The 14,260-nt window shown below is 37.2% G+C and overlaps 1 protein-coding gene across 1 annotated transcript; it reads left to right on the plus strand.

Moving 5' to 3' along the window:
• Nucleotides 1-514: 514 nt before the first annotated feature.
• LOC143574383 (dof zinc finger protein DOF2.1-like) lies at nucleotides 515-2,225 on the plus strand. The gene is made up of 2 exons (XM_077059026.1): nucleotides 515-714; nucleotides 1,196-2,225. The coding sequence occupies exons 1-2, from the start codon at nucleotides 667-669 to the stop codon at nucleotides 2,186-2,188; spliced, it is 1,041 nt and encodes a 346-aa protein (XP_076915141.1). The 5' UTR covers nucleotides 515-666; the 3' UTR covers nucleotides 2,189-2,225.
• Nucleotides 2,226-14,260: the final 12,035 nt, after the last annotated feature.

Here is a 14,260-nt window from a genome sequence, read left to right on the forward strand (position 1 = left end):
GGTTGCGTATTTGTAGAGACATCGAAGGACCACAATATAGTTTTGGGACCTATGTCATATGTGGTCCTACATATTGAAAACTAACAAGAGTGGTTCATTGTCCTCGATTTTCTACATCTATTCCATCTTCTAAAAAGATTTACAAGTAAATTAAAATGGTAATACTTTAACCCTCATTAATTTGTTCATGTTTATCTGATCAAAGCAAGAATTTATGTTAAATATTGCATTAAACGTAACCTACGCTCATGATTGCAAAATATGGTACACTATTAATATAGTTCAAATTACACAACAATTTAGTCTATTTAATTATGTTGGATAATCAACATATTAATATTTTATAATAATGATATTAATAATAATATATTTTGATAAACATGAAGTCGATCAGTCAAGTCACAACATATAATTGTCTTCATTACATGCATACACACATATGACACAACTCATAAAATAAGAGTATACTATACATACACAATGTGTACGTATATGTTTATGTCTATATACATACATCCTATTGACACTCTTAACCATATTTATCTTGCATGAAGCACACCTCTTCCCACTCTCTCTAAGTTTCTCTCTCTTCCTATTCTTGAACTTGAAAACTCCTTTAATCTTCACTCTTTAATCTCACAAACTCAAAACACACAGTAAGAGTTCATGGAAGTAGAAATGGATGTTTCAGGACTCCACCATCATCACCAGCAGGTACACTTCTTTGGTATTCTTAATTTTCAAAACAAAATCTATTTAGAAATAAGCAAAGTGTTTGTAACTTGGAATGTTTACCCACGCAATTAGGTTTTCGATGGACTAATTTGCTCGATTCTGCTTTGAATGCAAAGATTAAAAAGCAATTTCATAGTTTTATTAGTCAATTTCGCCATGATTAAGTTGATCCTTGTTTCTAAAATGAAATTGAAGTTTGAAATGGTTTAATTAGTGTTTTGTTAGAGGCAATCAAGATTTTAGCGTATAAATAACACTATTTTTTTTATGGAGGGTAGCTGCCGCTAGTGCCAGCTGCCCCATCCTTTGGTAATAGGTCCGCCCCTGGTTACCAAAATTAAACACTATTAATTCTCAAGACTAATTTTAGTTAGATCTGGATTATTAAATCTTGTATTGATTATTTGATCCAATTTATGTTGAGTTTATGATTATTTAAATTTCTGACAATTAATTACAGGATTTATCATCACAAACACTAGAGAGCATGTTGGTGTGCACAAAAGCACAACAGGACAAAAAACCAAGGCCACCAGAGGAGGCTCTAAAATGCCCTAGATGTGATTCAAGCAACACCAAATTCTGTTACTACAACAACTACAGCCTCACACAACCACGGTACTTTTGCAAATCGTGCCGAAGGTACTGGACGAAAGGCGGGACATTGAGAAATGTCCCGGTGGGCGGAGGATGCAGGAAGAATAAAAGATCTTCCTCCTCATCCTCCGCCACGTCATCCAATTCCTCGTCTTGCTCGGCGCTTTCAAAGATCAAAGGGGGGCAAGATCATCACCTCATCCAACAACACCATCCAATTAATATGATCACATCCAATTCCAACAATCACCTGCTTGGAGGTCTACCTCACTTACCATATGATTCCACTTGCACTGATTTGTCACTTGCTTTTGCTAGGCTCCAAAGCCAAGCAAATGGGCCCATGGGGTTTGACCACTTTGACCACAATGGGGACCAATTAGGGTTTCTTGATGCTGTCCGCGGCGGGTTTCTCGAGAACACAAACAACCTTAATGGGTTTCACAACATGTTGTATAATGGGGGTAATATTGGAAATGGTGACATAATGGGTTTAAACAATGTTAACACCACCAATCATGATCAAGAGCATAATATTACCAACCACCACCCAATGTTCCATGATCATAATAATAATCATAATCATAGTCATCAAGATCAAGAAATCACTTGTGGCGCATCGACAACCGCGGTCACAACGACAACTGTGAAGCAAGAAGCATGCAACATGAGTCTTGGAGATGGGAGATCAGGAGGAGGGGTATTATGGGGATTTCCATGGCAGATGGGCGCGGGTGGGGGTGCGGATCAAGGGAACATGGTTCATGAGGTTGAGTCAGGACGGTCAATGATTGGCGGATGGAATGGGATTGGTTCAACAAATTGGCATGGACTCATAAATAGCCCTCTTATGTAGTTGAAGTAGAACTCCTCTATATTATTATTGTTGTTATGTTCTTGTTGTCGGTGTTGGTGTTCAATTAAGGTTAGATCAGGATAATTTTACTTTTAAAATATTTTGTTTGGATGAGGGAAGGATAGATTTATGTACTTGTTTTTAACTAAATTTGTTTGTTTGTTAGTTTATGTTTTTGACAGTCAAGAACCAGTATGTGTTTCCCAATACTAGAGCACTGACACGGCATATGTTGTTTCGAACATGACCAAATGTTCGTTTGATGGTGACTATGGTCTTGTTGGTATATACATATGATCAGAATTTACAGCCTTTATTAAGTATTTTTATTTATGATGGACTTAACCAACCAATTGTAGGAAGAAACTCTATTATTATTGATTTATTTTCTTATAAACACTTAGGAAATAATATAATAGTGAGTACAAAAACATATTTAGATCACGTATCTAACATAAAATGAAACCAGATTTTGTTGCAAAATGGAACCATAAATGAAGAAATAACAGAGGTTTTTCTCAAAATAACGAACTAATAAATAATAAATGAGCTTATCTTGAGTCAAGGTCAAACTTAAAAACTAACTCAGGAGCCAAGCTCGAGTAAGAAAAAAAAAAGATGGAATCGAGCCGAGCTCGAGCTCTGGTAAGAATTTGAGCCTACTCAATGGTCATGCTTGACTCAGCTCATTTACATCACTACAAAAAAAAAAAAAAAGTGTGAATATGGATTGTCAAACTTTACCCAAAAATGGACCAAAGAATTCATTTTATAGGTTGAATATTATTACAATGTTTCGTTGAAACGACAACATGCTGGGTAAAGAATTAGGTTAGATCTTGTGTTACACACGGGTAGAAATATATAAAACTTCATATATATGTGTGTGTGTGTGTGTGTTATACATTTTAATGAATTGTAAACGGCAGATAATCTAACATTATTAATATAAGGTATCACATTGTTGTTTTAATTAAAAAATCCAACATACAAAGAAAAACATAAATAATAATTTAAAACATATTACTAACTTATACCATAAAATAAAAAAAAGACATTAATTAAAATTTCATCATTTACTGAAATCATATGTTGAAAGCTATGAATCGTAAACATGCAGATGTTGTAACATAAGTTGTGTGCTATAAAAACTATTTTTATTGAAATTATAAAACATATAAGTACACAACATAAAAAATGCTACAAATATGAATATAACAATGAAACATGACAATTATAATTTTTAAAACAACAATAAAATCCAAACTTCGTGACTTAAACTACCATTTCAATCCAAACATCCATACATCCAGTCCAAACATTCATATCCAAAAAAAATAATAATAATAAAGTCTCAAAATTTTAGAAAATAACAATGAAGACAATTAATTGCTTTTGTTACTCAATAAATGGTAACCATTTATTTTGAAACATTTTTCAACTTAGGAGTTAATATTTAAAATTAAATTGTTTACTAGGTGGATAATTTAGTTATAGAAATTGTATACTTGTCATCCTAGGTGGCTTACCTAGTTAAATGACATGTAAAAAAAATATGTTGCTTTAATGGTATAGTAAGATAAGATATGTCATTGAGGCGGTGTAAATAGTTGATAGCTAATCATTTTAATTAGTTACTGTTAGTAGTTACTATTAATGATTGTTTGCTGTTGATGGCTGAGTTGATGTGATCGCTTAGTTTTTTGTCGCATAGTCACTCTTAGGCTGAGGGGTGTGGGGGGCTCTAACGGGGGCGCGAGTGGGGACTCCAGCCAATAATATTGTGACGTGTGGCAGAGAGAGAAACTGGATAAGGTGGGTGTTGGAGCCCCGCTGGAGCCCCTGGCCCTGGTGTGGAGGGGCTCCAGCAGGGGCTCCAGCGGATTTTTTTTTTATTTTTTTATAAATATATTCAAAAAACGTATTATTAAAAAAACTCATAAATTATTAAAAAAAACACACATTAAAAAAAAACACATTAATATCTAAAAATAAAATAAAAATTAAAGTACTAAAAAAAACATTATTCTTATTCTTCGGCTTGGTCTTCTTCGATCAACCTCTTTCGGATACGTTCCTTTTGGGTACCAATTTCCAGACATTTTTGGGTATTATATAGGAGTTTGGGATATTATATATGAGTTTGGAGATTGAAGTTGTGTTTTGATATGGTTGAAATGGGTTGATTTTGGGGTATTATATAGGAGTTTTTAATGTTTTTTTTTAAAAAAAATCGGAGCTCAACGGCTCTTTTGGGCGGGCCCACCAGCTTTTCCTCTCTCTTCTCCCGCGACCACACTCACGCCTGCTTGGGGGCTCGCGCTCGCGCCCCGTTCGCGCCCAGGTTCGCACCCTGGTGGTGTGGGGTTAGCGCCTGGGGGCGCGAGCGGAGGGGCTCACGCGCCCAGGTTAGCGCCCCACACCCCTCAGCCTTAATAATAAGACTAGCTTACTGTTGATTGATCAATCCTAATGATGTTGTTACCTACATGCTAATCAAAAGCAAGTTCTAGAAGCACAGAAGTTCATTGTGGGTCCTTGGACCGCGCCAAGGAGGCGATTCCCCTTGACCCCCCATCCTCGAGGTTCGTTTGTACCATAATTTATGACATTCTTAAACAAAAAAAAATGCAATTAACACCTCGTTATTCGATTGATATTTATTCTAATTTTCCACTGAATTTAAGCATATCCCAATTAAGTTAAATGATAATGAATCATTATCAACACTTTATATGTTTCAAAAATGTGAATGTGAAATGCTTAGTAGCGTACATTAGTGAGAGACCTAACAGACCATTTACAATAATCAATTTGTATATTATGTCATCTTTTCAAAATCCATATCGAATATTCATATTCATTATCATCATCATCGTCTTTATTCTAACATCAATTTTCACTATTTTATCTATTAACTCTCCTACTTTTATCGATAAATTATAAGGCTGAGGGGTGTGGAGCGCGAGAGGGGGCGCGTGAGCCCATCCGCTCGCGCCCCGGGGCGCGAGCACCACACCACCGAGGTGCGAGAGGGGCGCGAGAGGGGCGCGAGCACGGCTTTCAAAGCAGGCGCAAGGCCGCTAGCGGGAGGGCAGAGGCGTAAAGGGGTATTGGGAATGCGTGAAGAGCCGTTGGGATGAAGAATAGAGCCGTTGGATAATGAATCTTGTACATACTGATCACAACTTCAACTCATGACAAGTATGTATTCTTTACTGCTTCAGTTTCTATATCTATCTAGGGTTTGTAATAATTGATAATAATATCTTTTAAAGGTTTTGGATCTAATATGTGAAGCTGGTTTTGGTGGTTAGGATTCTACTGTTTCAGGTTCAATTTTAAGTAAACCCAGTTAGTTAATTAATTAATTAATTAATACTTATGGGGTTTGTTACAGTTATTGTTATTTTGCACTAGTGTTAGCTTATTATTAGGTTTATTTGATTTGGTGGTTGGAATTGGAAGATAAGAGGGGATGAAACATGGTTGTTAGATAGATGGATTCCAACTCCTCGGCCTCCGGGGAGACACTTAACATTAAGGTTGGTTATTATTTATGATTTTGTTTCAAAGTTATGTTATTTGGCTGTAAACGAATTGAGCCGAACCGAACTGAACAAAGCCTTGCTCATGTTCGTTCGCTTAAAATTAAACTTGTTCACGAACGGTTCAGGAACGCTAACTGAACGGAAAATCTTGTTTGTGTTCGTTTGTTAAGGAATTGAAGTTGTTCACGAACGCAAACGAACATATACTGTTTAAGAAAAAAAAAGACCAAGCCGAAGAATAAGAATAAGGTTTTTTTTATTTTGTACTTTAATTTTTTTTTTTAGATATTAATGTGTGTTTTTTTAAATAATTTATGAGTTTTTTTAATAATACGTTTTTTTAATACATTTATAAAAAAATAAAAAAAAAACAGCTCGCGCCCCATCTCGCGCCCCTCCACACCAGGGCCAGGGGCGCGAGCGGGGGCTCCAACACCCATCTTATCAAGTTTCTCTCTCTGCCACACGTCACAATATTATTGGCTGGAGCCCCCACTCGCGCCCCCTCTCGCGCCCCCCACACCCCTCAGCCTAAGACTAGATGAAAACGTTAGAATGAAACGTCTAATATTGAATGAATAGCTAGGCATCATTACTAAGTACGGATTATAAGTTATATTATAATAACATTTCATTTTCTAAAATGAAAATGACATTTAAAATTGTTAAAAACGCACTAACATTAAAAATAAAGAAAATCAAAATCGATGTATGTGAAGACAAAATGAAAGATTTGAGCGTGAGAAGATTGGTGTCAGTGAGAGTACCAAATCCCCATTTCAATCTGTACGTAAACCCCAACAAGTATTTTATTGGCCGATTCCTGTCCATGGATTTTGTCTCATTGATGTACATTATTCTATGCATTATTCAAATATTAAATGTTTTTAATTATATTTAAATTATTAGTTAAGATGATTAAAACACATAAGGCAGAGAAAATATTTTCATTTTAAAATTTATTTTTTATTTATAGATGTTTAGCACTTTATGTTTAACATTTTTTTAACAATCAACAAAAGTGAGTTTATTAATGAGGCAGTCATGGAAACTAGCCACGATAAACACTACCACCATGCAATCATCAAAAAATCATATACAAAGATATAACGTACCACCCGTAGCTGCTCCATGTTACCCTTATAATAAATCTAACTCAAAATTAAACCACCTCACCCATATAAGATTCAACTATTTGATCCATTACAAACCCACAAGAAGATTAACGCCTTTCTTTCACACAAAGAAGCTTAAGTTTAACATTTTCAATTTTGATTTCAACTAATTTTTTATTTATAAAATCTAGTACGGCTATATATAATTAGTGGCATTAAATCAACCATCATTTATTAAAATTATTTATTTAAGAGAATAATCTTTTTAACTGATCTCAAAGTAACACCACACATCACCCTTGACAAGCCCACACATAAAGGCTAGTGCACATGGAAGGAGAATACTTTACGACCATCATACCAAATAATTTATTGGGTTTTATTAAACATATTCACAAGAATAATTATAGATTTATCAAGACTAAGGGGCTGTTTGGGATTCCTTATTTTTACATTCTTATAGCTTATAACTTATGATAAGTTAAAAAAAAGTGTTTGGGTTTTCTTATTATGTGAGAGGAAATATTTATAAGTTACACTTTTGTAACTTATGACTTCTCCTTATAAGCGATAAAGAGGTGAAAATAAGGAATCTCAAAAAGCCCCTAAGTGGTTATCAATAATTAAACGGTAATTAGTCTATAAAATTAATGCTTATCATTTAAACTTATTGTTACTATCAACTATATATTTAATGTCGTTAATTCAAAAAAAAAAATGAAAGGAAAAAAGAAAAAAACTATACATTCAGCAGATGACAAATATGTACTAAATCAATTATGCTTAACATTTTAAAGTATCCAAAAGTATATTTTGGCCGACACAAACCTAAAAGCTTTAAACCTAACGCCACATGATATTACATCAGTGAAAAATAAACATACCACATACCGACATAAAAATAATATTTTACAAACTTGATGGCTTCTCTCTTTTTTAAAACATGTTTGTGCTATATTGATTAGGAAAATTGTTTATCTTTATAACTATGGGATGACATTGGCATTGATTTGAAACATATTTTGGTATTATTAGTTTGGTAAAAGTTAGTAAATATGTATTCATACTCACTCTCTCCCAAGTTGTGTACCTAATTACTATTTAACTTTAAGGTTTGAGGTTCCATCGCATGTATTAGGAATATCAGGAATCTTCGTTATAAACTATTTTAACTTTACGCATGGAATTATCATCTCCTAAAATTCATACTCATATTCATCTCAGATACTCACTCGATAATCAAATAAAATTCTTATATATAAGTATCTAATATTTAGGAAATTTTTGATTTGATATCTCTTTTTCATTTGCAACACGGTTGCATATTAATTTATCTGTGACCGACAAATGTGGTTACAAATTAGGCCGTGACTCCATCAACGTAATGATGAGGAAGGCGGTTATGTATGAGTGGCAAGATGAGTGCCACATGTTGCTCATCTTACGATACTTGCATAGTATACTTAAGGATATGTGATAAATGTCTCGGAATATTCCTCTTAGTTGTTAGCTGACTTGTCGAAGAGATATCACTGACATGTTTATACGATATCTGTTAGATCTCAAGAACACAATCCTTTATCTTCTAACATGTAATCTTATGTTATAATATGTGCAAGGGTCACTGGGTCAATATTACAAAGTATAAGGTTCAAAGTGTTAAGTGTTACAAGTTGTTTTACAAGAGTGTTGCAAGTTCAGTGTTGTTTTGGTTCAATGTGGTAAAGTTCAGGGGGCTGCACTGGATAATCCGTTCATATGGTTGTTAATCAGTTTGTTAGGCCATAAAGGGGTTATTTAACCGTTAACTCTTTAAATTCATATAGTTGTTTCTTCCGGTTCATATTCATACGAACTTGTTCTTGTTTTTGTAATTGTTTGAATTTTAATAAGAGGTAGAATCATTAAGCTATAGTTTTGTTCTTTAACATGTGGCACTCTCTTGTGTGTTGTGGATTTCATACTCTTTTCACATTAACATATTCACATTGTTTCGTTGTCATGTTGAAGATCTTTTTCTTTATAGTAGCCAGAAGCAAAGGACACCCATTCATAAGCTTACTCTTCTTCACGGTTCAATGCATTTGTCATATTCATAGTCTTAAGTCATCATTAGAAGTCAGTTCAACTTTAGAGCCTCTTAGTAAATAGTTAGAGAGTGTGAACTTAATACTGTTGGAAATAATTTTAACTAACTATTACAATTTTTATCAATAAATTTACATAATTATTGGACCTAACAAATATGTTAGTTAAAACTCTTGTGAAGAAGAAAGTAGAATGAAAAGATAGAGCCAATAACGGAAGGAACACTAGAAATATGAGTTAGTCGGAAAAACACAAAGGTCACACAATCACAAAAGCCCTATTCAGTTGATGAAGTAGTATGGTCATATTATTGTAAAGAATTTGACATTCCTCACTTATTTTATTCCAGGAAAATTTAACAGTTACTAACTTTTTGAAAATGGTATGTTACGTTATAACGGCTTGAATACAAGCATAGAGATGTGTTGTTTTAAAGGCTATTGACTTTTGTTGAAAGTATGCTTTACACTTTCAATGGTGAGATTCTTGATCTTTGCTTAAATAGGGTTAAAACTTTAAATTTGATGTTTTGAATTTTAAGAGTCTTATTAGTGGTAAATAAATGAAATAAACTTGTAGATTCTTCGGCGCATTGAGTCGTGGTTGTCTGGCGTATACACTTTTTTTACCGGTTTAATCAAGTTATAGAATTGAATTGGGTCGAAGATATTGCTTAAAATAAACACACTACTAAAAAAGCAAGAAGTATGTCCACTGGTTTCGAAACCTTAACTCCCTGAGGTGAGTGTCAGGAGTAAAAAGTGTATAGTCTATCACTTTAGTTTTCCTTGATGAATGACATACTTGTACGATGAGCTTCCAATCTCGACAACCAATCAATTGCCACAACTAAGTTGTTTTTTTAATAGCAACAATCCAAACTCAAAGGACTAAACATGCAAATATCAGAAGTATACTGTAATAATCAAATTTCTCTTTATATATAGGATAATGTTATAATACATTCATGGATTAAGATGTCACCAAAATTGGTTACGGGGCTTCAAAGCAAAAGGACATGAAAAATGAATAATTGCACCATGTGGGCTATCTAATAGGTAGGCCTGTAAACGAACCGAATGTTCAGTGAACTATTCGTGAACCGTTTGGCGGAAAGTTCGTTTATGTTCGTTTTTTTAATAAACAAACAAACATGAACAAAAAATTTGTGTTCGTTTAATTAAACGAACGAACATGAACACATGTTCCGTTCGTTCATTTATGTTCGTTTATGTCTGTTTATTTATGTTAGTTTATGTATCAATAGAAAATAATTAAATATTATTTAGATAACTCATCTGCTTAAATGTTTTATATTTGTTAATTTGTGCCCATTTAAGTGTTTTCATTTAAGTTCGTTTATGTTTGTCTGTTTTCATTTACACTTGTTCATGTATGTTCGTTTATCTTTGTTTAGTTATATTCGTTTAGATTTTAAACAAACGAACACAAATGTCCCTTTTTGAATAAGCAAACATGAACATAAATATTTGTTCGATTAAGTGCCCGTGTTCTTTTAAAGTTAAATATACGAACACGAGCATGCCTGATGTTCGGTTTATTTGTACATATTTTAGTTTGCTAACTTAGTCGTTTTATTCGTTTAGTTTAGAAATTTTGGTACTTCAGATGTGTTTATTGTGTTTCAGGTCACAAGTACCTAACGCACTTAATTTGGACCTATACGAGCACGGGATGAAGACCTGGGATGTCTAGCACGCGAACCGAGACACATTTTGGGACCTACTGAGTGAAGCGACGCATCGCGTAGCGCGATGGGTGTTGAAGGTGGGTCATCGCGCTACGCGATGCCCTTTAATATATTTAATTCCGTTGACTTTTGGTCCATCGCGTGGACCAGGGGAGGTGACCATCGCGCTACGCGATGGTCCCCTTAGTCGTGAAAGTTAGGGTTTGATGTTATATCTCGTTTTGACGACCCTAGACGGGATCATTCAGTTTCCAGAGCATTCTTGGAGAGGAATAGCAGCCTACCATCACTTCCAATCACCTCAAGGCCATAGATATGATCCAAATCATCAGAATCGAAGACCGAGAGATGTCGAGACGCGGCTAGACCCTCCGAGTCATACCCGGGATGTATAGTTTGTAATCGTAGTTTATTTCTCATGTACTAGAACAACTATTGTAACTGTCTTGATGTTAATCTATGAGTATTGATGTTTAGTATGTCTGTGCATTCAGTCGGTTTAGGTTTTTGTCGATCAGAACGATTAGTTTGTCGGTTGCTATAATAATTGCTCGTAGGATTGTTTTGACCTGTTAATTGCAAGAAAGCATACGTTTGCCCTTAGTTGAGTCACACTGGCATGGAATATTTGATAACTAGTGCCGTGTGTTAGCGAGCGTGGATGCCTAAGGTTTAACCGGTTAGTCAGTCTGTAGTTGACACAAGATAGTTAATCTGTTAAGTTGCATGAATTGTTGTTTGATTGCTTACTTGGATTCCCGCGTGTGATTTGCTTTGTTAATTGATTGAATACTTGATTATTTGTTTGCTTATTATAAAACCCAAATCAATTGCTAGTGTGATCAGCACCGTTAACTAAGTTACTTCATAATGTTAGGAATCAATTTCACTTCACACTGACCACTGAAGAAACACCAGTCGAACCCCGACAGATTACGAGTAACCTGAGGGTTAGATAGACGTTTCCCACGAGGGGTTAATTCCGGCAAGATGGTTCTTCCGATAACCTGCAAAACAGACACCGTGAGCTCGTCACTAAGAAAGGGGGGGGGGGGGTTCCTCCTTGTGACCACCCTCCGGCGTGAGAATCAGTCTATATTACTCTTTGAATATAAAAGTATATTATTAATACTAGAGCAGTTATCAGGTAAATTATACAAGATATTAGATGATGAAATGATATTACCATTTGATGTCTTTTATAGCCGAAGGTGGGTTTCCAAGGAGGTTTAGCCGGCCTACTACTCTGCCAACTGTGGCCTACGCACGTGCTCTGCTGGTAATTGGTGGATAGGTAGCGGCTGACAGCGATCAGGCGTGCTGTTCACTTTTCCTTTTCCACCAACTACAGGCTAGGCACGTGATATGGCAGGAGTTGGTGAACAGGCGGCGACTATTGGTCACAGTGCTGTGGCGTGTTGTCTGCCATGCTGCTGTCAGTGAGCTGTCGTATCGTTGGTCAGATCTTTTGTCCATACCTCGTCAGGTATCACACAAAAGATCCTCCATTATTATACGGACTGGCTCATTTAGGCGGGAGTTTTCCCCCTCCCGCCTTTATGCGGGAATGATCCCGGCTTTGCTCATTCCTTCTTCAGGTGACTACTGAATTATTATTGAGTCTGAGCCTTATGCGTGTAGCCATGCTGCGCGGGTGGCCAGTCCCAAATGGCGGGTATCCACTCCTGCGGGAACAGGCGGATACTTGGAAACCATAGGGAGGCATTTCCTGCGGGACCAGCTTGCGTACCGCATGTGAGGTCGTCACAACTCTGAGCGTGGTGGGTCCTGCGGGTTTGGTAGGTCGCGGCGCAGACGTCCCTATGGTGAGGTCTGCTGGTTCAACTGCGCAGACGTCCGTTTAAGGAGTCTTGCGTGTTCAACTGCGCAGACGTCTCCTTTTAAGGAAGTCTTGCGGGTCCTAACCACCTCTGCTGGGACCTACCTCTTCAAGTCCCCCCAGTCCAATGTTCTGCTCATGAATGTTTAATAAAGTGAGGTGAACTTTTGGACTTAAGCAAGGGGTTTTTGAAAAGGGTTTAGTTTTATGGGTTTTCCGCGGGAAGTCTTACCCACGGGTTTCCCAATGTCACGCAGAATTTCCCAATGTTCTGCTTGATCTCTGGGATGATGCGGATAGGTCTGTAATCTCCCCGCAAGTCAGGAGCGTTTAGAACCTTTTGTGTAGATTCTCCATGAGGTCTTGGTGGTTTTGAACATAGTGATCAATCATGTTATAACCACCAATTCCATCCTGAAGTTTCAAACAATCTAGTTCTTGACGTTCCCGCTATGCGGGGATGTTAATCCCGTTTCTGCAAGCATGGCCCAGAAGATCCTTCTTGGTTTCAATTCCCATGGAGTGCTCGGTATGCGAAGGGTTTTGCCTTGACGCTGTACCCGCACTTCGTCTTATTAGTTACTTTACTCCCAAGGTATCCCTGGCGTTAAATCCCTGCAGGGCTAGGTGCGTGAAGGGTTTTGCCTTAACACTGTACCCGCACCTGACTTATGGTTGCCGAGGTGTTCCTGGCGTTTAATCCCCTGCGAGCGCTAGGTATGTGAAGGGTTTTGCCTTAACACTGTACCCGCGTCCGACTTACAATTAGGTGCCGAGGTATGACTTTTTACGGGTGTTAGGTATGTGGAGGGTTTTGCCTTAACACTGTACCTGTGCCCGTTTTGTAGTTGGGTGGAATGCCAAGATTTTCTCGGCTTCACTTCCCTGCGGGTGCTAGGTATGTGAAGGGTTTTGCCTTAACACTGTACCCGCACCCGGCTTTATAGTCGGGTTTTTTCCGGTTTCCGTTCCCTGCGGGTGCTAGGTATGTGTAGGGTTTTGCCTTAACACTGTACCTGTGCCCGTTTTGTAGTTGGGTGGAATGCCAAGATTTTCTCGGCTTCACTTCCCTGCGGGTGCTAGGTATGTGAAGGGTTTTGCCTTAACACTGTACCCGCACCCGGCTTTATAGTCGGGTTTTTTCCGGTTTCCGTGCCCTGCGGGTGCTAGGTATGTGAAGGGTTTTGCCTTAACACTGTACCCGCACCCGACTTCATAATTGGGTATTCTTGGCCTCTGTTCCCCGCGGGTGCTAGGTATGTGAAGGGTTTTGCCTTAACACTGTACCTGCAGCCGTCTTACGGTCAACTGGATAGCCAGGGTAAGGGGTTTTTCCCGCTTATTTTTGAAATCTTTTTGAATCTTTGAAATTTGAAAAGTTGGTGAAAGGATAAGAACAGTCGTCGTGCGACGGTTTCTTCTGACTGTGTCAGGACGTGCTGGAAGTTATGGCGACGTGACATTATATGGTCATTCCAGACGCTTTTTACGGCGCGTGGGCGCGATTTTTCGGGCGCGTGGCCGCTAAATTAAATTCACTCGTCCTTTCAACAGCTATTGCCAGCTTGCCTGGTGCCACATGTCACGGTTTCATTGCACCTTCAATTTCTCTCTCCTCCGCATTAAATTCATCGCATTAATTGCGATCCCTATATAAAGGGGAAGAGGGTCCTTTGTAATTCACATCTTCACTTCTTCTCTTCATCTCTAAGGCGATTTCTGGTGAATACTCTCTTATTTAGTTGAGCATTCCTCCGAAATCGTTTC

The sequence above is a fragment of the Bidens hawaiensis genome, unplaced genomic scaffold (genome assembly GCF_021521415.1).
Source record: "Bidens hawaiensis isolate Kalapana, Puna unplaced genomic scaffold, B.hawaiensis_p1.1 tig00001412_1, whole genome shotgun sequence".
NCBI classification, from domain to species: domain Eukaryota; kingdom Viridiplantae; phylum Streptophyta; class Magnoliopsida; order Asterales; family Asteraceae; genus Bidens; species Bidens hawaiensis.